Here is a 24,361-nt window from a genome sequence, read left to right on the forward strand (position 1 = left end):
AGAGAGAGAGAGAGAGAACAGGACCATCATCAGGTGAGTGAATTTTGAGAAGAAAAAATGATGCTCCAGATTCCTGAACCACAGGAGGGCAACATCATTAATCACAACGAAAGGATGTGACACTGGACAGCCCCATGAAGCTGTCACTAGTGTCTGTGAGCTGTCATTCCACAGCAATTTCTGAGTCTTTTGTTGAGTATAACACATTTATATGCTTCAAATACTGTAACAACTGCTGATCTATGAAAATGCCAATCGGATTTACCCACAATTAGTCCATGTAATATTTCTAGGCCCTAAGTTATATCTACTTCTACCTCTTCTGAATCAACCAGATTTGACTGAGGGCAATGACAGTTTTTCTGCTACTGGTGTAGTTTAATCAGCATGAGATTAACAGCCTAGGACACCTTGATGAAAGTCAGATAAAAGTTACAGTAGTCATCAAAAGGTACTGTAATCCTTACCATATGTGTAAGTCAGGCAGCTTTCAGAAAATGCACAGATTTATTAAAGAAAAACTGTAGAAACATATCACAATAGTTTTGTAAAAGTAATTTGCTCTGGAGATTTAAGGAGATGTTACTCCTGAGCAGTTATTATTAAGGTTGTAACGTCAATCTTCTCAGAGTTTCATCTACTGAGAGGTTCATGACTGAGGTCAAACACAGGATTTTCCTTAGCAGAGAACACACTCACTCTTCCTGTCCTAAGCCTCTTATTCACTAACATTTCATATTTCATGATTTCAGCCTTCTGAACTGATTGAATTGTATTTTACTTGCTGCTGTAATATCCCACGATACGCTGATTTCTACCAGCCTGTGCCCTTAAAGTGACAAGGTTTAACAAAAAAACTTCTGCTCCTTCCCACATCCTTAGTGTATCTTTACCTACTCAACAGTGAAGGTGCCATGTTGTACCTTCATACTCTGCAGGAGCTTCTGAATAAGACTAGATTATTTGTTTGTATTTTAAGAACTGAGATGTTATTTGTTGATATTTGTTTCAAGTCCTGTTTAAAGCAAAAGTTGGTCAGCAARACAGAAATAGATCTTAAAAGAGAAAAAAAAATCAGCAGATTGTTTTATGGAGTAAAGAAATAGTAACTATAGATGGAGCTTTTAGAAGATTAGTCACGTGCAACAGGTTTACACATTTTATCTGTGAAGTATTTTTACCTATCAATTCACTAATGCTTTCAAAAATTATTTTAAAAAGGAATTCAAATGAATTGTGATGCATTTGTGCAACATCTTTGACACACTCAAGGCCCAGATAAATAACTACAGCTAGGTGGTACTGAACATATTCTAAGATGCTTATTCTAAGTATAATGCAAAGCTGCATGGGCCTGAGTGGGGAAACTATCTTCCAAGGTTGTCCTGCATTCAAAATAGCAGAAAAGAGAATAGGAAAAATGCACTGGCAAAAGTATGTCTTTSGCTATTACTTCTACACTTACTCTCTTCTGAAAGACAACCTCCATAATGAAGTATATTTTTATAGTCTTTATCTAGCCTTTATTTGCATTTGTTCCAGAGGGTGAGTTTCTATATCTGTGCCAGTGCTTTGCAGATGCACTTGAAAAGACCTAGAAATAATACAAGCTCTTATCTCTAACTGYCTAAGTAAAAGGCATACATGCAACTTCCTCTGAAAAATGTTTGTATGCTTTGGTTGCCTATAATGCAGTCAACAGTTGGAAACTCAGTCCATTATGGGCAAACATTTACCGGAATACAATTTGGTGTGGAATACAGTTTGGTGTGGCATCAAKTTGATGAGTACGCTCCTTGGGCTGCTGACAGCAGGACTCATGCAAGATGCTAACATCAGTGCATGCTTCACTGTAACTCTTAGCTCAAACTGTTACAAACCAGAATTTGTTGTCATTTACTTTAATCTAAAGTAAGTAAAAATAAGCTGCGTGTGAAAGAGTAGTGTAGAGCAGATTATTCTCTTATTTACTAAGCTAATTATGATCATACAAGACTGAAAAACCTTCAAAATTGGCAAATCTCCTAAAATTATGCTACAAGCTGCATTTGTAATAATTATAAAAACATGTGGTAACATGAAAAGGGGAAAAAGAGTCCCTAGGTACTTATAAAAGTGTGGGTGTTTTTATTAATTCACTTTGAAGCCAAAACATTTAGTAAAAATTTTTACTTGTCCCCTTCTAATCCATGCAATCAGTACCTAACATGTTCACTTGGTGACAGGGTATCCAGCTCATAATACACTCTGCACATATTGGATAGAAAAATAGAAAAGTTTTTTTTAAAAAAAAGACATTAGAACTAGAGACATCTAATGAAAAATAAAGAATTGCATAATCTGACACTGTAAAGTAACATCCATGAACTATAAAGTAGTAGCCATAAACTGTCCCTTAACATCACATCAACTTTTCTGTACTACTACGTTGCAGATTCTCGTATGACATCAGAGTTTGTTCTCAGTTACATATGAATAAATGAGTGTACTAATTTTGATTGCAAATCTCACATCAGGTCACTTTTTTTTTACCCCTGATTTACTGCAGTAGTTCTTATTTTCTTCTATTTTGAATATCAGAGTCCCACTTTCATAAACTGAACCATGATATGCCTTGATCAAATACTGTTACTATTTTCATGYAATGGCATGAAATTTGGCCTCTTCATAGCAAATTTGTGTATTGCATTTAAGTTCATATGCATAAAAGAATTTGGAGAATTGAAATTTAACATTCAACTTTGGTTGTATCATTACTTGCCACTTTATATTTACTGMAAGCTCTAGATTTGTTTCCAGAAGGATAGGAAGATAATTTCTACCTCATAAAGGGTAGCAATCTAAACAAGAGGTAAGATATGATCATGAAATGGATGTATGATTCAACAATAAAAATGAGCATACATCTTCTTTTTCCTAGACTCTTTTAGCATTTTATAGCCGTTGAAAAACTTTTGTGCTTAAAATTTTCAGTTCTGTGTTCTGTTCTGCTCATGTTTCAATTGAGAATTAATTCCAAAGGAAATGAGGCTTGATAGATCTTTTGGAGAAGTGAATTTTAGTAGACAACTTGGAGAAGAGGATGAAGATGTCATCATTATTGCTTTCAAAATGATTGCTCATGCTATAAGCAAGAGATGCATGGGTGAGAGCAACACTCCTGTCTCCATGTGTGGGTGTATACGTGTTGAAAGGACTTGGAAAAGTTGCAGCTGGTACCTGTAACTGCTCAGTACTCTTAGTTTAAAGGGTTGGTTCCACAATTTCACATCATTTCTCACTAGGCTCTGGCATAATGGGAGCACAGGGTTATTCTCATATATAATAACTGGTATTATGTATACATAATCTGCATACAATGCAGATATAGAAAGCTTTGCATTGCACTGAAAGTGCACTGCTCTGCTTTGTCACTGATGGTGTTGCAAGGGGGAACAAGCTGCCTTCAAATGCAAAGTACCAGCAGAAAACACCTTGAGCTAGGTTATGTGCTTCGGAAGCCAGTTGGTAACATAGCACAGGGAAGAGTGGTGGATGGCCTATTTACGGTCTGACACTCTCACATTTGTGATCAGGGAATCATTTAGCAGGCCCATCGGGTTTTTGGGCTCAGGAGCAGTCAGGGTGTAAATTAAGTTCTAGTAAATGAAGGGTCAAGAGACTTGGGTAAACTTTTATGRCTGTTAAGCACGCATATGCTTTTACCATTCAGTGTGCACAATCAGGAACTTACACTGCTGCTGTAATTCAAAGTTGCCATATGTAGGTGGATCACTCCCCAAAGAACAGAGGATATGATTATTAAAAATAATCAATACCTAAAGAATCGATGGATTTCAATTAAAAGGTATTTTTGCTTACCTGTAATACTCAGGCTTAGATCTCAAATGGAGGCTCCAAATTGAGAACACTTTAAAGCAGCATATCTTTACATCTTTTCAATAATGTTCATGTAAAWTCTCTTCAATGCTTCCCTAATTCTGGTATAATGTCAATTCATTTGGTGTATAACAACTGATCATTTATTTGTAAAGTATGTCTTTCAGAAACCTTACAGTAAAATATAAATCTGCAAATCATAGAATCACAGAATCAGTAAGGCTGGAAGAGATCTCCCAGATCATCTCGTCCAACCCCCACCCTGCTCAGCAGRGTCACCTAGAGCATGTTAGACAGGGTTACATTCAGGCGGGCCTTGAAGATCTCCACAGAAGGAGACTCCACAACCTCTCTGGGCAACCTGGTCCAGTGCTCCGTCACTCTCACAGGGAAGAAATTCCCCCTCATGGTCAGGCAGAACTGTCTGTGCTTCAGTTTGTGCCCATTGCCTCTTGTCCTGTCACGTGGGACAACTGAAAAGAGTTTGTCCCCGTCCCCTTGACACCCTCCCTTCAGGTACTTGTATACATTGATCAGATCCCCCCTCAGTCTCCTCTTCCCCAGGCTGAAGAGGCCCAGCTCTCACAGCCGTTCCTAATATGGGCACAATGTCATAAATTCTGTGATGAGTATTATACTTTGGTAAACTAAAAAATGATTCAGCTTAATTCTCTTTTTTCCATTTTCATAAGAAAGTCTACAAAAATGAAGGTGAGAAAACCTCCAAGTGTTTTCAGTGCTAGCATAAGTTAAAAGGGTGAAATGTTTCAAACATAAGCAATGCTGCCTACAGAATTGGTAACATTGTAAAAGTAGAAAGTCCATGCTAATTGAAAACAATGGAAGACAATGATCAAGAAAACCGTAGCTATTCAGGAATCAGAGGAATGCACAAAAATGAAATCAGATAAGCAGAAAACTACAAATGAGGACTAAGAAACATAAAGTCATTTTACTAGACTTAAGAGAAAATTGAGAAAGGATATACTGGTCCAGAAACAGGTAATCAGAAGTGAAAGAAATAATAAATAAACAAATATGAATGGATAAAAGATGAAGTGGCTAGCAATGAATAAAAATTAGAGGACAGAAGCTGCATAAAAATGGTAAGGAAAGACAAAGCACAAATGGTGAAGCCTACAACAAGAGCATAATAAAACATGAAGAATATTTTATTTTTAAATATATCAAAATCACAAGAGCTCCCAAAACAGCACTACTTTAATTGTACAGAAATAACAGAATAGTTCTAGTACTGTAGAGAAAATAGATATTGCACTAAATATTCTCTTTTTGGAAAAAAATCAAAATAAAGTTTTCAGAGCATAAAAAGATAATAAACCATCTTCCTATTTATAACTATTACAGCCACTATTTAAATCAACAAGTTGGGAAGCATCAAAGACTTTCACAAGAACTTTTATACCGTATTATTGATTTTCGTCTTGGAAAACTGGCGAAGTTCCAGAAGACTGAAAGAAAACCAGCAGTGTCAATATTTTGAAAGGGCAAGCAGTATTGTCCTTATAATTTCACCTATTTGCCAGGTTTTTATCTAGTATAAAGAGACTGATGTAGCATTTAAACTAATTATTAGTTAATTAATTAGTAATATATTTAATGTTGGATAACATGGGCTGCTGTAAAAAGAGCATGCTGAATTAGTGCAAAATCTATGACAAGATCAAATGCCTGGAAGTTGAAGCCAGAAGAATGCAGATAGCAAGTAAGTGAAACATTTTAATGGATGTGGGTAATTAGAACAGCTTACTCTAGATTTTAGTGGATTCTCTGTCACTGGAAATTTTGAAAGTAAGATGGAATGTGTTTGTAAAAATTATTTTTGATTTGACCACAACCACTGCACTTGCAGAAGGATTCAGGGAAGAATAACCCATAGACAGGGTTATGCAAGAGGTCAGACTGGAGAATCATAATTGTTTCTGTTCACCTTAAATTATGTCAGTCTGACTTAAACAAGAAAAAGATATTAGTGAAGGTCTTTTAAAGGACAGTAGAATGAATTTAATCATRGAAGTGAGGAATACTATGAAGCTGACTGATTTCTTTTCTTTATTATTATTTATCAGGGAGAAAAGAAACATGCTAGGAAGAGATAAGGTTTCTGTGGAGAGAAGTAAGTAAAGAACAGAAAAATTACTGGAACGAAGAAGTACCTCAGAACAAGTTTAAAACAAAAATTAGATCATCTGAAAATAAGGAAGGTTCCAAGAAGGGATGGCAAGCATCCCAGAATCCTGAAAGACAAGGCAGACAGTATTAAAAAAATAGTTGCAAGAATATTTAACTCCTCACTGACAGCAAGAGAGGTATCTACTAAGAACTAGAAAGAGCCAATATAAAACCCCTACTTAAAAAGAGAACATGGTGGGTGGCACCTACCTAAATTTTCTGTTTAGGAAGAAATAAGGATCTGTAAGTTCTATACCAGAATTACTAAGTCAGGAAGAAGACCATGCTTAACAAACCTTATTAATCCTAATAAAAGGGTTTAAAAGGCTAAAGAGAGTAGTAGCAAAATATATCAAATGCACTCAATTTGAAAAAGTCAATATACAATAACATACAAATACTAGTGATACTGATAGATTATTAAAGAGAATTAAAGAGGATTAAAGCAGCTCCTGGTTCTCTCACCAAGAGGAGAACATAATGGTAAATGGATGCACCCATTTAGGTATGAAATCAGAAACTGTAGTGAAGATCAGCACCAAACGTAATCTTGCTTAAAACAGGTGTGCTACTGGAAATAGGCAGCAATATGAATAATAACTGAGTATCAATGAATATCAAAGAGGAATGATGCTGGATYCAAATAAACCTGAGATACCAGGGAGTTAGTCAGGAAAATTGTTTCTAAATTCATGCACATAAAGTATGAAAACAAATCAAATCTGGATTAAAAACAAAAGAGAGTATGTTCTGATGCCTACTGAAAGGTTGCAGGGTATTCGTCAGGAAACAAACCTGTTTTGCTGTCAATGGTAGTAAGACCTTCGAAAGCATCACTCAGAGCTTGCAGCAATTAGGTTAGCAGAAAAATCTAGTATCAGGCCACAAATAAGTTAGCAGAAAAACCCAGCTTCCATCTGCAGCATGCAGAGATACCCCTGTTGGCTTCAAATTACTACCTTCAGAATTGGAAGCTGTATGGTGACAACAACTTAATAACACACTTGGGCTAAATAAACTTGTCCAAATAAGATTTTTTTTTTCTACTAGTCCGTTTAAACAGCATAAATAAGCTATTTCTCCGTCCTTCCCTCAAAAGTCATAATCCAAAATACAATTTATGTAAAAATAATAAAAAAAACATACTATTTTCCTGTCGTAGGATTCCCCACTGCTGTATGTTGTAGCTAACGTGGATGCACATTCTTCCAGATACCAAGGCTTCTTCCCACTTTCAGCTGTGCTGCTTATGGAGATAGTGTAGATGCTATTGGTGTAGCCATCACAGGAGCAATGGTCTCGACTCCTTCCACCATTTCCAGATGCCCAAACAAAAACTGAGCCTAAACCTCTTCGTCCCTGTTTGGAAATGATACAAAAGATTTGATTAACAGTTGTTCTTTTTCCCCTCACCTAATAGGTCTTTCTCCCCAAAAGGCATTTGAAGAAAGAGAGACAGCAGGATAGCTCACTGAGAAGGATCTGAAATAAAAATAGGTCTAGCAGAGTTCAGAGTCAGAAGTCAGAAAAAGGAGGATGAACACAGCTTTAGAAGCCAAACTTCTATGCAGCTTCTTCTTGTTGCTCAGCATCTACAGGGTCCAGCCTTACCAATAAAGATAAAGACTCAAAGAGCAGGCATTAAGACTAGGTTGAAGGAGGAAAAGTAGCAGCCTACTTGCAACCCTTTGTAATGTWTAGTACCTTTCTTTTTACTAGGGCTCTTAGATGTTTCTTCTTGGATTGACTAGTGACTCTTGCTATTGTTTGGCAGCACTGTATTTCGGGACACAGCATAATAGTTTCACAAATCTTGTAAATCAGTGAATCACAGAATAGCTGAGGTGGGAAGGAACCTCTGGAGGCCATTCATTCCAACCCATCTAGACCATTGCAGATGTGAAATGCACAACGCTATATAAAAGCAAAAACTGACAAGAAGAGCCTTAAAATCGATTATTATCAAGCACTAAAATGTCAAGTCATCAAGACATTTAAATATATGAATAGCTGGGCAAGTTAGCTAAGCATATTCATAATTTCAGAGGAGGACTTAAAATAGGTAACCTAACCTTCATATCAATACACCAAAGTTAATCAGCATCCATAATGAATCAAGATGTATTTTTGATGGTATAGTACTCTTAAATAGGCCTTGGTGTGAAAAGTGAAGATATCAACAACCTATATTGCTAACATCTAAAAGGAAATTACCTGTTTTATATATACACATTTCATGAAGGCAAATGAAATTCAGATTCATGCAATTTGCATGGTCTGCATTAATTATCAGCATTCATGACCTGGAAGCACGCTGCCATTAGTTCTGATAAAAAGGTTCACTGAAGGACTAAACTTGTGTTTGATTACCCCAAGTTACATCACCTTGGTTTGTATCACATTCCCTCAAAGCAATGGAACATCCCCTTATAWCACAATTAAGCTAATAATCTCATTAATACCTCACTGGCTTGCAATTCATTATGTAATATATGCCTGGTTTCTGTAAGTGGTAGGCCGACTCCTACGAGTAAGTTAATATTCTAAAGAGTACAGCACTACTTTCTATGCACAAATTATTTGCTTGGCCATTTGCAAAGTTCATTTGTTTTTTTTTCTAAACAGAGTGCGTTTGTGTACCATGAGTGACACAAACACATCTGTTGGACATCTACCAGGTTGACCTTAAACAATTAGTCATTTAAAGAGTCATTCCATCCAGATGCGCAGAGGGCTTCCATTAGAGCATTTCGTGCTGAGTGTTGCAGAACCTATGTCAGTGTAAGACAAAAAACCTTGCAGTTCACATTTCAGGCTTAAGGTCCCAAATACGGATGAATTTTATTTTGTGAGTTTAATAGAAGTATAGTACCTAGAGAGGCTCTTCTTTCCAGCACAGTAAGTTAAGTATCAAATTCTCCTGACTAGTGTTTACATAAGGTTATGTCTCTAAAATCCAATTTCTCATTAAAAAAAGAAAAAAGCATTTGAAGTAGAGAAAAAAATCCCAGACTGCCAAGTTAAATGTATTATGAAATCTACATTCTCAGACCAGATCAGTCTGAGCAACCAGGAATTGTAGCTATTTCAACTTCTTTCTCTTCCTCTAATTGATCCTACCTACTACATTGATTAAAAAGATACAAAATAATAAACTTTTGTTGCTGTTTTAAATGCTAGGCTTTTTGAGGTGCTCTATTCGTATCTTAGAGCTCTCCCTCCCCACATTATGAACTCCAGCCAAATCAAAATCCTCTTTTAGGGTTGGGCTTCTTGTTCTAGGTGTTCTTCTGAGCTGGCTGGGTCAGGTCCAGGGCCTCCTGAAGGCAGTGGGACTTATCTTGCTAATTTCAGTGGGCTCAAATTGGTTTATGAAACACTTGTCTTCTCTTCCATTCTACTGTTGGGTCATCTCCCTTTAGAGATCATTATTTCTCACCCCTCTATCCCTGAAAAAATCTGATGAGATGAGAGAAAGGGGAACTGGAAAGATTAATTCAGGCATATTCATCCATTTATTATCTCATCAGATAAAGGAGGCAGAAATTAGGGTCCTCTATATGTTTCTTGGGAGTACGATGGAGGATTACACAAAAGACATGCTACTTCACCACTCTGTGGTGTGCTCCTGCTTTATTTTTGCTAGTTGTGTTTTGGTTTGATCCCCTAAACTCTTGCAATTAGACCACTCTTTCCATCAGTATTCTATTATTTGTTGTCTTCTACATCTTCTATGGCTGTTTTTGGCTTGTCTGTCAATTCTGACATCTCCTTCAGAGCCATGTACATATTCCTGTCTGATCCTAGACCACTCATAAAAAATAACTCCTCTCTCTTAACACACACACACACACACACACACACACACACTCACACACTCACACACTCTTACAATGTAATACATGTTTAGGTAAGTGGAATACACAACACAAAATATTTCACATAGATGCACTTCCAGCTTCCAGTTCAGTCAATATATTCTATCAAAACTTTTCTGATGAATTTTCACAGCAGTGTTGGTTAGCAGAATTTTACAACTTTTTTCTTCTTAAGTGTTCCCCCAAAGCTAGTACATTAACTGGAGGTAAGGTACCAACATTTGGCYAGAGCGATGCCTATGGGAAATTCAGACTAACCCATGGATAGAACCAAGAAAGAAGAAATAGGAATTCAGGGTAATCAAACCACAGATCCAAGGAGGAGAAGAATAGAATTCATTTAAACTTTTTGTAAAAAAGTCTGTCTCCCACATTTTTTAAAAATGTGTTAAAAATGATTTCTCAAAAAATTATGCATACAAAAAAACCTTCTCAATAATAGTCCACCTGTAATTTTTCGCTGTAATCATTGGTTGTGTTTGGCTAATCAGTCTGCAAACAACAGTATAACATGATTTGTCCCATTCCTACACTGAGTACTGTTTCACAGCAAGCTAGGACTGTACTTCATGTAAAYTGCAGGAGCGCCCTTGAATTGTTAGCTCTTTGCATAGAAAGTATGGTACATTTCTTTAGATGCACACTTATGCTACCATACTAATTACGAAAAATGAGCTGTAAAAACAGATATATGAATATATTTTCAGGTTTGAATGTTCCAGTTCAACAATCCTGCTGGAAACATGTTGGATGTTAGAAATTCTGTAGTGCAGTATTTAAAAATAACAAACACCAATTTAAATTTTAATAGTAATGACAGGGCACTAAAAATAACCAACAGCTATCTGCACCTGAACTGACCTTAACGCGCTAAGTTACTTCATAAACAAATTAATACAATTTTCTTTTAAATTAATGCCTTCTGCAAACATATAAAGTATCATCTTTGTTGTCTCAATGAAAAATAAGTACCAGACGCATTGCCTAACGGAAGAAAAATATTCTCTAAYATATACATAGAAAGAATTCCAATTCCTCTAAAACATTGCAATATAGTACGTTTAACAACTTGGCGTTTCACAGAAAACAACAGCATTACCTTCAGTCTAGAAAAATGCTAAAGAGCTTGTTCCTAAAAGCTGCTTGGCAAAGTAAATGGCAAGCTTAAAAAAATAAGTAAATGAAAACCCAAACTAAATTCAACCTGACCAAAATAATGTATCAAATAAATAAATTCTGGTTTTCATTTACTGCCTRTTGTTAAACTACCATTTGGTTTCCTCCTTCTCTYTGCTTCCTCGCTGGTAATTCAATAGACCCAGTCATGCTAAGGAAATTAYAAACTTGCTAGTAACTCTGTATATCAAACAAGTAATTAGAGCAACAGCATCAGCTGTCCTACTGTATGTGAATGCWATTTCCAACTGGTCTCCTTTCAATACATAAAGTTAAATAACAGACATTTGGACTGTGTTACAAAGTGAAGCTAAACACACATGCAAGGCACTCTGTAGCTTTTACTGTTTGTTTAAATCTATCATTTGTCATGTGCCAGATGCCCAAGGGTGTCAAGATGAAAACTCAAGTCCTGAGCTGCCAAAGAAACTGTGTCTCGTTAATTACTTAAAAGTGAAGGTGTGTTTACAGACCATATGGGTACAACTTAGACAAAAGTAAAAGAGTTAGTGAGTTATGGCAGAAACATGGACTGGGATGGAGCAGGACTGCAGCACGATATCYTCAGGGCTAGTTCCAGTGATGTTAAAAATGCATTAACTCTTTCTTCAGGCACAGCATTGTATCTGCTGTGTTCTTGCATAGGCAGTGCTACTGACTCCCTCTCACGGTGTTCATAACTGCACTCATGCTTGTCAATGGGCTAGACCATTACAAAATGTTCCCCTGTTGTTTTTTATTTCTTCCTTAAATTGCATAAAACATCAGATTGTTAATAAGAAGAAAAATCAACCTCTCCATTTTGAAAAAAGTGTTTCACTGATAACTAAGACTTACTATTTACTTAGTCATAGTCYAATTTTCTAGTATATTTCCTGGGAAAAGCTATTGTGCACAATACACAGCTCAAGATCTGAATGAAAAGGGTCTTGCACTCAAGTCATTGATAAAAAGGCTCCAGTGTTGAGACTGCACCTGTAAAACCATGACACWACATCTTGGGGCAGGCCCACTTTCTTCTGGCAATATTTCCTTTCCCTTGGTCAGCAATTTGCAAGGGGGAGGGGAGAAAAGTGATACGAAAGCTTTTTTTTCTTTCTTCTTTTTTTTCCCCCAGTTTGACAGCATGAAGGGCTAGGCTGCCAAGAATGAGAGCCAGTATGAACATTTTCATAATGACATCTGCAGAATTTCCAACACTGTTAAAAGAACATCCACTTCTCTGACTGCATGMATATATTTGTGCATGTCTGTGTGTTTATGTGTTTGTACATCTAAAACACATCCTTACGAGTGACCACCTTAGCAGCACTATTATTAGGTAGAGGTCTTCACACATTAGTCTAAGGATGATCAGCAGCCCACGTATTTCCAAGCTGCTTGTGCAACAGACTTCCATCTAATAAAAACAGTTTCCACCTATCAGGTCCAARGGAGCAAAATTTAATCATACTGTTTTACAAAGTTTAGGTTGGCCACCTATTCACTGTTTTACAAGTCAAGCTGCCTTAATCGGCCCTGCAAATCCTGACACTTTCCTGTCAGTGCTGTGGGTGGGAACTGAGCTCCACTAATAACCTCTCTGTCTCCTGGGTCAGTTTTGCTATCTCTAAGGAAGYGATCAGATTTACCGCAAGACCAGAAAGAAAACGAGGAGCTGGAAATGGAGAGGAGCACAGAACCACGGACCTAGAGAAATTAGACAAACAAGGGCTCTAGTCAGGGAGAGGCAATTTGGCACCAATACAACAGAAATCCCACACCCTGGAGCAGAAAACAAATCACGCAAATATAAAACGGAGAGAGAGGGAGACGCACCCTATCCACATCTAGGGTCTGAATTTTAATTTCCTCTATTCTTCCTAAAACTGTTCTAAAATTACGTTAAGCTTCCAAGAACAAGCACTACTGCCGGGAAGTGAGAATGATCATGATTGGGAAATTGGAAATGGAGCGTGTGAGATGACATCTTTCTTTATAAACTAATTCCCCAGGTGGAAATGTGCATAACTCAGAATTGTGGAGAAGAAGTCAGTACTCAAGTCCAGCTCTCTCCGAATGACACACGTGCTAGGGACTGGATACTGTTGCCTTGCAGAGAGGCGAGATGCCAGTCTCCTGACTGGCAGCATTTTGCTATTGAGAAGCAGCATCTCCCAGCTCCTGCTGAGTTTCTACTGGCACACTTAACCTCTAATTTGGGAATGAAAAATACTGTCTGGCACACTACCTATAAACATTTGCTGACTCTTCTGTAGACTGCACAATGCTCTCAAACAGGTCTCTCTCTAGAACAGAAAATTGATTAAGCTGAGAGCCCCTGACAGCAATTCTGAAGTGCTATCAGAAGAAGAGACAGTCAAACAAAATTTTTTAAATTAAAATAATCTTTTCTGTGGGTATTAAAAGCAAAAATTCATGAGCAAAAGGAAAAGCTTCAGACACCATGAATGCTGTTGAGGCATCCATGCGCTCAGAAAAAAATGCACCTTTGTGCATCAGATCTTTAAAACTGTGGGGCTAATGGATCTTAGAAGAAATGAGCATTATGTACGTACACCTAACATGCTTGATGGAACGTCTAAAAAATAAGTCCTGTGCTTTTATATTAGCATTCCCAATTTTACTCTCAGGAAAACTAGGAAGTCAAGAAAGACTCTCCTAGATAACAACAGAGGAAAAACATATGCAGTACACACACAATATAGCAAATCTATTATATTTCTAAAAAGCAATGATTATCTTACATTGTTGCAAAGGCAAGTTAATGACAGTATAATTAAGCTTTTTGGCTACTACTGAACAAACTTCTTTACTAAGAACAATAAGATCATGACAAGATCATGACAAAAAGAAAGAAAAACATATTATGTTAGCTCATACAATGGGATACCTTCAAAAGATTGAAGTGTGAAAATATTTTATGTACACATAAAAAATAATGTATTGAATAACCACAAGCAACCATGCATTAATGTAGTAATTACTGGGACATATCAGTGGAATGTTTCAACATGCATCCTTACATGTCGTGTATTTTTTATTTTACTCTTCACTAGAACAACAGCTTAAACAGCTCCAAGATATTCCCCACAGAGCTATAATTAGTGCTTAAAATGCAACCAAAAGAAGTGTTGGCTGAAACTTGAAATCTGAACCTGTGGAATGCTGGAATGAATTTCTCATTTTCCTAAACAAAATATAGCCAGCTACAAGGCTGTATGAGCTGCAGATCTGGTTTAGGCTATCTCTCCATATGATCATTTCAATTGTTGTTTTTGCTGATGTTGTTACTGGGATGAAACAGGTTGTATAAATCTGTGACAAGAGTTAGGTTTTCCAAAATTTATGTTACACAAAAAAATTTAATGATAAGTGAAATTGTCTCTGCACACAAAGCCAAAGTAAACAGGCACTGTGCAAAAAGATATCTGTGTTGCACTTGGACAAGAGATGGATTTCACCTTGCTATTCTGCAGAGAAGATTCAAGGCAGATTTCATCACTTTAACACTACTGCCTGATTAAACTCTGATTAGAAAGGAGTCTGTGGCTACGAGATCCATAAAATGGTAGTTTCAGGTTTTTATACCACTCTTGCTTATAGAAGGCTTCAGGTTTTCCAGTGTCCACAGAACTTTTGAAGGATTTTCTGCAAATCTAGCTCTTTTCAATAGATGAGCAGAAAATAAAGCTGCATCACAGATACTTCCCACCTGCATAGTGAGAACTGCAGTAACCCCCTTGTTCAGTCAGTCTGCTCTAGCATTTGGTTTGGGAAGAAACACCAAAGCCACTTGGGTTTTGGGCAAACTTATTGCTCTCGCTGTCTTACGCCCTACATTTCTGTTAAATTCTACATAAAKAATATTCTTGAGGCCAAACTTCCAGGCATTTGGCTTGCAGAAATCTTTTTTTTTCCTACACGATGCATAGAAATGTACAGATTCTGCTGCTGTTCAAGTTCTAACAGTTTTGTGAGGACAGGTGATAAGTGAGCTGTCCATACAAAGAAATTAGATTCATATTTCAAAAAATGCACCTTCTGAAATGCATATACTTCAAGTGCATCAGAAGAGACCCATTTTGCCAAAGCTGCTTTTCAGTATCGGCATTCCAACTTAAGACCTACCCTACATCAATATTGGTGTGTTTTTCCTATGTTCAAATATATCACCTGTTTCAAGTTGGGCACCCGAAACCAGAGGCCGCTTTGGACAGCATGTCCAACTGCAGAAATACTACTCTGGCTTGTTATGATAGTTTCCATATATGTTTGAGAGATGGGATGAGGTAATTAAACAGTTTCTGTTTCCAGTACACTTTGTGACATTTTAAGGAAATTGGACACTTTGAGGTATATTTTCCTGTAACTTTCATTCCAAGTTTTCCTTCCTTTTGGATTTGTATACTCCAMTGAATGTAATGTAAGAATGTTTCTGGTACATTATTTCATTTTCTGCAAATTCTTTTTTTGTACTATAGTCATCTGTGAAAATCCTCTTTTTCCAAACAAAGTGAAGGATGGGAATTTTAAGATTTATTTTGCTTATATATTACCAACAGAAAATAACGTGCATGGTATCATAGTTCATCCACATATTACTTAGCCTAAACTCTGTAATTTCTGTTACTGGAAGACAATATCCCTAATTCTGCTTTGACCAAATGCTGGAAGTTGCTGACTATGTGCAAATTTGTAGATCAAAGAAGAATTACTAGCTTAATGATGTGTTAAGGTTGTCACCTACACTGACTTTTGCTGGTCAATCTCAATTTCCAGAAAACTAGATCATTTCAAGTATAAACCATAATGAATGGCAAAGCCATTAATGTATCCTGAGATACACGTTATCAGGCAAATGCAAGGTAAGAACTAGGAACAAAGACTGCAGATGACACACAGAAGAAAGCAGAGAAACTCAYGGGAAGCAGTGGCTCTGACAGAGAGTTTAGGGTCATGGCAGATAACCAGCTGGCAATGAGCTGCCATGAGATTTATTTCAATCTTTGGATCTGTTAGCAGGGTGAATACATATAGAAAAAAGGGAAATAGTACTACCCCTACACAGAAAAGGTTACRACTGAAATTCTATGCCCCATTCTGGTATTCACACTTGAAAAAAAATGATGCTAGAAAACAGCAAGTGTTTCAGAAAAGAACTACAGGAATGAACAGGTTGCCCAGAGAGGATGTGGAGTCTCCTTCTCTGGAGATATTCAAGGCCCCCCTGGATGTAACCCTGTCTAACATGCTCTAGGTGACCCTGCTGAGCAGGGAGGTTGGACTAGATGATCTTCAGAAGTCCCTTCCAACCTGTGATTCTATGAACTCTGTGATTCTATGAATTCTGTGATTCTATGAACTGTGGCCTGGAAATTGTGACAAATAGAAAGAGACCGAATATAAAACACATTTTCATTCTAGGCTTTGGAAGAGGTTTTGAAGGACAGAGTAAAAGACATCAAAGTTAATGGAAATAGGTTAAAATGCAGCATGCATGTACTGAAATTAGATTTCCAGACAAATCTGTTAAGTTCTTTTCTGATAACTTATTTTATAGAGATATGCATTATGTCCAGTCTACACAATTTCTGCAGAACATTTAATGGCCCCTCGTATCAAACAGTAATGGAACAGGAAAGGATGGAGGTTAATGTAACAGCAAGGTGGAGATGGAAATGGCTGCATGTGCATGATATGTGCTTTGCTGAAGAACCACTGGGCTCTAGGAAGTAGAAGTTGTAGGAATATTTTGAAGATTGGCCCTGGAAACAAACTTACTACATCATTTTAAAATAAAAAGCAAGAATATGCTAATGAGTCTACTAACTATGATCACCTGCATCCAAGAAAATAATTCAGGATGGAAGATGTGAAGACTACAAAGATAAGTAAGGTGACGGRCTGCTTAATTTTTAAGAAGTGACTAACGAGTGTGGCTTGTTTAGCATAGCAAAATGAAGGCTGAGAAGAGATAAGACTGTGCTATATAAATATGTTACCAACCAAAAAGAAAAGAGAGAAGCTATTTAAGCTAAAACTCAATTTTGGCATGGGAAAAAAATGGGCAGAAACTTCATGTGAGTAAATCTCGCTAAAAGTTAGAGGAAAGTCTCTAACCAATGGATCAGTGATGGCTGTGAAACACTTTCAACAGAAATAGAGGGGAAGAATTTTCTAAATGATTCTAAAATATAAATTGCTAAATGTATTTCCAGGACACGATGCCTGTGATAGCAGAGAACCATACTGGATGACCTACAAGGTCATTTCCTGTCTTATGTCCTTAGGTTCCAATTTAATTTATCCACGAAGTCACTTGGCCCAACTCTATAATTACTTACATATGGAGATTTCTAACACCATAAAATTCACATTAATTTTGCAGAAGTGGCATTTTACAATAAAAAGGAAACTAACAAATTCATATGAGAAATAAGGTAAATATTTTTAAGAATGAAGGTAGCAAGCAACTTGCATAGTTGTGGATATAACACATTCTCTCTGGACTATTTCAGTCAAGACTGGCTCTTCCTAAAAGATGTACAGAAAACAGAAAATAATAGGTGAATCAAGGAACAGAGAGACAGATGCAATAATAACTGGGTGAAATTTCCTGGCATGGCTTATGGTGAAGGCCTAGATGATAATTGTATTTACAGATGTTAAAACTATGAATATTATTCCAAGCCAATGGTACTATGTCTTACGATGTCAGAAGGCAGAATTACAGTATCAAAACTCAAACAACATGACTTTGTCAATTCTAGTACACAGACAATCCCAGCCTGTACAGATCCTACAAAAGTTTAAATTGGTATGCTGAAGCAAATGCTTTATCTGTTCACATATCACAGAAGGGATGCAATGTATTTAACAGATAATGTCAAGGCCTAACATCAGGTTACCTTAGCATAATTGAAGTCATGTCCCAGAGTCCTTCCCCTAAGTATGGTACCAATCCTTCTGTCTGATCTTCAACAAGTAGTTTTTGGTGAACCAGTTACAACTGTGTGTGAACTGCTGCACACGCAAAACTTATTCAAGTATAATCAGAGATATTGTGACATTAGACTAGAAGTCTCTCTGTAGTAATTTGTCTTGGATTTTTATAGTGCAGTTCCCCAGTAAAGTAAAACAGAATTAACTCTCTTATGTAGGCAACACTTCCTACACACAATGATGCAAAGGAATGGTAACAGGAGAAGACAGCAACATTTTAAAATGCATTTAAGAGCAAATTTATCTGTCGCACAACACAGGCAGCAGACCTTTTCCCTGGACAAATTATGAACAACCTCTTCCATGCGTGGAGTCTACTAGCATATAATAATAATAAAAATCCATATGCAATCCTCTTCTTTTTCTTTCTTCTTCATTTTTTCCCTTTCCTTTTTTCTTTCCTTTCCTTTTCCTCTTTTCCTCTGCCCTGCTCTGCTCTTCTCCTGCTGCCTTTGTACTGGAGGCTCACTCAGTGGCGGTCCAGGAGCCTTCTGCTCCTACTAAGCGCTTTGAATACCTGCTCTGCAGCTGAAGCTGGTGAAGCGAGAAAGATGAAAAGGGGCAGTGATGATGGGAGGGAAGGCACCAAGCTGAGTTCTCACAAGAGGCTCAGCCACACAACATCTGATCATTAATGTCCATCAAACCTGCTGGCTCTTGTCCAGCTTGTTGAGCAGAATGATGATGTGGCAGTAAGACGAAGGCCCCTGCGCTGACTCAGGCAGAACGCCAAAAATTCCCATGCAGAATTCACTGCCTGTCCACCCTGCTGTGCTATATTAAGGATGATCTGCCCTGCCACTGCTGTACACTACCTCATGGGTACTGCTAAGCAAATACCAGAAACCATATAGCTGGCTATGCATTGTGAGAGGTGAGATAACTAGTTCTTTGAAAGCCTGCTATGAAAAACATCAACAGGGGTCACAATTCTCCCCAGACTTGGTTATTAGGACTTTCTCAAACACCACTGAAAGAACAAGTCAGAGTATCTGAAAGGTATGATTATCCAAACGACGCTGAGACTGATGCCCAGAATAATAGGCTTATTTGTATGAACAGAAACAAACAAGTTTCAAGTCTGTAACACAGAACTGTGTAATAGAGAGCACGAGTCTCTAAAATGGTTGTAATATACAAACTGCAAGATACATCCATTCATCTTAAAATCTAATGGTGCTTTGGTTTTACCTTTTTGCATCAGGGAAAGGCTTTTGTACTCTCTTTTTTGTTCTACACTCAGCAAAGACTACATTCTTACTCCATGGTTTTGCAATGTTAAACCTCTTTATTCTTGAACAGAGGGTCCTATATGACATCACTTAAACAACTCTTTTTCTGATTGTATTACTTCTGGACATACTGATCTTAGTTTGATTTTTTAAGGCATTTTCTGTGTGATTATAATGAGATTGTTTTTGAGGTTATTAAGTCTACAACTTGTAACGCATTGATATTTAAAACACAAGCCTCTAGAATTTTCCTTTCTTATAACTAAGCCATTTCCAAGAAAAGGATCTTGTCAGCTAAAAGTATGATACAAAGGGAGCTATTATATTTGCATAGAAATTGGTAATAAAGTCTCCAAGGTTACTTTTTGAATTCAAGGATGTAAATTTAATAGGATTAAATAACTTAAAGATGACAGAAAATCATAGCTCTTGAGACAGGTTTAAAAAACGTTTTCCTCTTCCTTTACCTTGATGCTGGTGGAATTATTAAAGCATATTTAATTTCTGGTTATGGTTTAATTTCATAAACTCTATATTTGTATAGTTTCTTTAAATAGATTTGTCTATTTCAATTTATGGCATGTTCTGTCTCTGTGGAACTCTGGAAAAAATGTACAGTCATTTATCTTTGTTATTTTGTGCAGGACTTGGAAGGAGGAATCATATTAGCTCAGCAAATTTAAGAATAATAATAGTTCTAAAACACCCATCTTGAGTTGTTAATTGGAATAATATGAGTTGAATAAAACTGGGCTTTTTTTTTCAAGATTTCCAGTCTCAGAAACCTGAATAAGAGATTGTGGCTCTCGCATCCATTTCATTTTTTACTTCATTAATTTAATAAAAAGAGATTACTCTTTTTATACTTTATTACACTTTGATCACAGTTATTATTCAGCACCACCTATAATTTTCCTAATTATACAAACCAGGCTTACTTTCTTTTTCAGATCCATTTAAAAAATGTGGATCTTATTCTTTGCAGTCTCTGTTTTTAAAATTAATATCCAGTTCTGTCTGCGTATGCAGAACTAATGTAGAGTATCAATTTTGAACCTTTGTGTAGATCTGAAAGAGGATCTTGCCAAACTTTCCTGTACCAGTGTTACTTTAATTTATTTCACAGGTACCTGATGTAATAGTGTCGTTGTTCAGTTCAACATTTCAAAAAAAAGAAACGTCAAGGTCTGAACACAGTGTAATAGGAGTTTTTGTCTGCTTACTACTATTTGCACAATTACTGTGACTGCTTGGGGAAATCAGTGTTTGGGCAGGTATTTATCCAGCAGTCGTTACCTTGGACAATGACCTTGTTTTAGAAATACTGTGAAACAGAGACAATTTGTATTTTCTTCTGCAATTTGTCTCATCTTTTAAAAAGACAAATATAATAACAATATAAAGCAGAATAGAAAGAGTATCTTTATCCAAACTAAAAGGCATTTTTTTTAAAGGGAGTAAGGAAAACAGGTTAATCTTAAATTTATTTTTGGTCTATAAAAATTTGATAAATATGGAGATAATTGAGACATACATGTATATTTGTAGAAAAGTATATGTCACATCTTAAAGAACTGGAGTATTAACCTTAAGCATTTTCTCTCTCTTATTCGTATGATTTCTTTCAATAATATCTCAGTTTTATTAAACTTTGAACACAACTTTTACTTTCTTAGCAGAAATGAAAAAACTGTCCTAGTCAGAGCTAGACAACATTTCCAAATACTTGGAAATATTTAGAACTATGCAACTCTGCATGGGCTATTTTGGGCAGAAGAGAAGAAGGCTGACAAAATGAAAGAAAAGTTAAAACATAAAACCAATAATAATCATTTGAATTGCATCAAATGTGACTTCTAATATTATCCCAAGAAGTATAGTAAACTATTTTTCTGGACTGTTCTTAAAAGACAGACCTGCTCAGAACTGTAGAAGAAGTCCTCTGTTTTCATTATATAGTGGTACCTATAAATAAATAGATTGTGATAGTACAATGTAGTACACGATATGGTAATACAATGAAATTTATCTGTGGTCTGTAGGGTATTTTCTCATATTAGATTTATAAATCACTATAATGGAATAACAATCCCTAAATTTGAGATCATTGCTAACAGAAAATAAATCCACATTCTTGATTTATACTAGATTTATATGGAATTTGAAATTTCAATGAGAAAACACTGAATTCTTCAGATACAGAAATTCTGGCTAAACTTTTCCTGGTTCCTAGTCAACAAGAACTTAAATCAGCATATTATGTATGTATGTTTAAACGTGAAACTTATTTCGCTCTACTTTCCCTGTGTCCTGCAGTTTTGTTAGCATCCCTTCAAAACATTATTGTTTTTTCTTCTCTGCAGTCACTGTCAAACAGCAGCAGACTGCAACGGAGCTCTGGTGAGCACTGACATTCCAGGTGAAAGGAGAACTGTCAACGCACCGGATGCAACAACGGAGATGCATTCGGCCTTCTCACAGATTCGKGACTTTGCTCTATGACCTTTTCAGTAACTTCTCTAATAATGATTATTAAATGTACAGAGCTCTCTGGAGGCAGAATTTATCGGAGTCCCCGAACATCTTTTACTTCTAAGCCACCAGAATTTCTTACAGTGTAAAGTTAAGTACATCCCTGGGTATTTTGCTATGCCAGGCTTAACATGCTACATTCTGTAAAACAGGCAAAAGTGTATGGCTGCAGCTCTTCATTAAATGTCATTATATTACCAAGTGAAAGGAAGGCAGTGGCCCAGTGTTGCATGGCTAATAAAGCATTCACAGTGCTGACTTTTATGAGGCATATTTTTAACATTACATAGCAGAGGAAGCAGACAATCCTTGTCACTAATTTAGTATTTCAATGTTCCATCTTCACACACACCTGCCAGGTAAGTGAGCACATATTACCATCCACATCTAGGCCTGGGGCAGAGTAAGCAACTTATGCAACTTTACCAAGAAAACCAGATCAAGTGAGTGCTGTAGCAGTGACTGGAATGGAAGAATTCACAGCTCTTAGGCTTGTGCTGCAAGATAGTGGTTACAGTGATAGCAGGCACTAATTTTATGTTGAATTTATTTACAACTCATAGTCAAACATAGTGCAAACCACTTGATATTCTGAACAAGGCATACAGACTGTCACCTCAAACAGATGCTCTTGTAACTGTGCCTATTATCCCTCTATACCCATTGCCCTTGATTTCACTTTTTACCCTATATCTTAAATTAATATAATCTCTCGGTGGCAAACACTGTCTCTTACACAACACACAAGCCTTCCAGGCTGAATGTCATTTACAGTTTGCTAAAATCAATCTTGGGCACACCTGTTTAAAAATCCTATTGGCTTAAATGCCTACACTTTACGATTTTGCTGCACAGTGTTACTACAGTCCAGTATTAGTCCAAAAGTCTCAGCCTCAAAGTCTTCAAATAAATGTTTTGTAYTAAACTCTACCTTTCTGATCCTAGAGCTACTCACCAGCTAACTAGCTAGTTTCCTGCTGCATTCAAAATAATGTTCAGACCTTCAAGTGCAGAGCTTTAAAATGCTTTCCAGCCACTTATATATAGTGGAAAAGGTGTGAGTGCAGGAAAACCAGGAATTCCCTGATCTATTTAACAGGCAGGGGGCAAAAGGAAGAACTAAAAACTGGCCTCTGATATCAAAAGTTCCTCTAACTGCTTGTTTCCTTCAGTGATCTTATTGTTTGACAGTTAGTTATTACAGAAATCTCAAAAGGTCTTAGATTTTCTTACAGGATTTCTTACAGGAGAGTTTGGGATTTTGTGCATTGTATTATTGAAGCTCTCTGGACTGTATCACAGARACACTGCAGTAGTACAAACCGATAGGAAAACGTATATTCAAGTTATAAAAAGCATGTATGTTCTTGRAGACCAGATATATACTCTAGAAGAAATTTAAGTATGTATGTCTTTTTATCTTCCAACTTCCTATTAAGTCCATTGACTTCCAGTATGAAATCAAGCAAAACACAACAGAATAAAGAAAGGAAGGAAGATGGGAAAACAGTCAAAGGCTTTTGCTTTATGATTTCATAGCAATTCAAATTTGATGACGTGGAACTGCGGTGCAAAGCAGCAATTTTCAGGCTTAGCTTTTCTTGCAGAATTACATCATCTCCTCAGGACATTTTTAAAGGACATCGAGGATGGTGTATTCCAAATGACAACAAAAAAGGTCAGCTAAAACTTCAAGAAGGATCAAATAACTAGTTGGCGTGGCATGAAAATGCATTTTTTGTTGTACCAAGGCATGTGCGCCCTCACACCCGCACACAAGAGCAGATCCAGGAGACGCACTCTGATGCCAACCTACCATTCTGATGCCGTTCTCAAAGGCCTGACGTGCTAGAGAAGCAGGTCCGTCCACAGTCTTACCATCATCATCAGGCCCCCAGCTGGCGCTGTAGATGTGGATGTGCTGTGGATTAAGGCTCAGAGACTTTGCCTCAACCATGTCTGTCACGTCCCCGTCCAGCATTCGTACACCTTCAGAGCAAAAGATACAATAAACAGGATGACAAAACTCCAAACGCCTTCATTTCAGAGAAAATTGCTGTGTAAGACATTGGACTGAATGATCATAAGGATCTCTACTACTGTAAACAATCTACCATTTTGGATAGGTGTTTATGAACAGGTAGGAATATTTTTGTCTTTCAAATTTTAAGAATGATTTATTCAAAATTATCTAACATTATCATTATCTATCATTTTATCCTCTGTATAGCCTTTGAACTTTAACAACAAGCTTTTGTCTAAAGAAAATTCAGAAAAAGACTTGAACTCTGAAATGTCTGTATATCTCACCTGAAGATCACATAGGTTTTTCCTTTTATACTGCAATGACATTTTAACACTTCGAGCCTATGTATGCTGACACACATAAACACAGGATCTCTGTTGACAGATAAATATGGGATTATTCCTTCATTCAGTGGGGTTGTGAAGAAGAAACCAGAGAGA

The 24,361-nt window shown here is 36.8% G+C and overlaps 1 protein-coding gene across 1 annotated transcript in view; it reads right to left on the reverse strand.

Annotated features, from left to right (window-relative positions):
- PCSK5 (proprotein convertase subtilisin/kexin type 5) overlaps positions 1–24,361 on the reverse strand; it is a 248,905-nt gene that overhangs the window by 118,606 nt on the left and 105,938 nt on the right. Inside the window, exons 7-8 of the mRNA XM_085313604.1 lie at positions 23,712–23,884; positions 7,219–7,431 (exon numbers count right to left, since the gene is read on the reverse strand). Of these exons, the coding sequence (XP_085169730.1) occupies positions 7,219–7,431; positions 23,712–23,884 (386 nt within the window). The remainder of the gene's footprint in view (positions 1–7,218; positions 7,432–23,711; positions 23,885–24,361) is intronic.

This window comes from Rhea americana, unplaced genomic scaffold, assembly GCF_003343005.1.
Source record: "Rhea americana isolate MKP2758 unplaced genomic scaffold, rheAme1 scaffold_11, whole genome shotgun sequence".
Lineage (NCBI taxonomy): Eukaryota > Metazoa > Chordata > Aves > Rheiformes > Rheidae > Rhea > Rhea americana.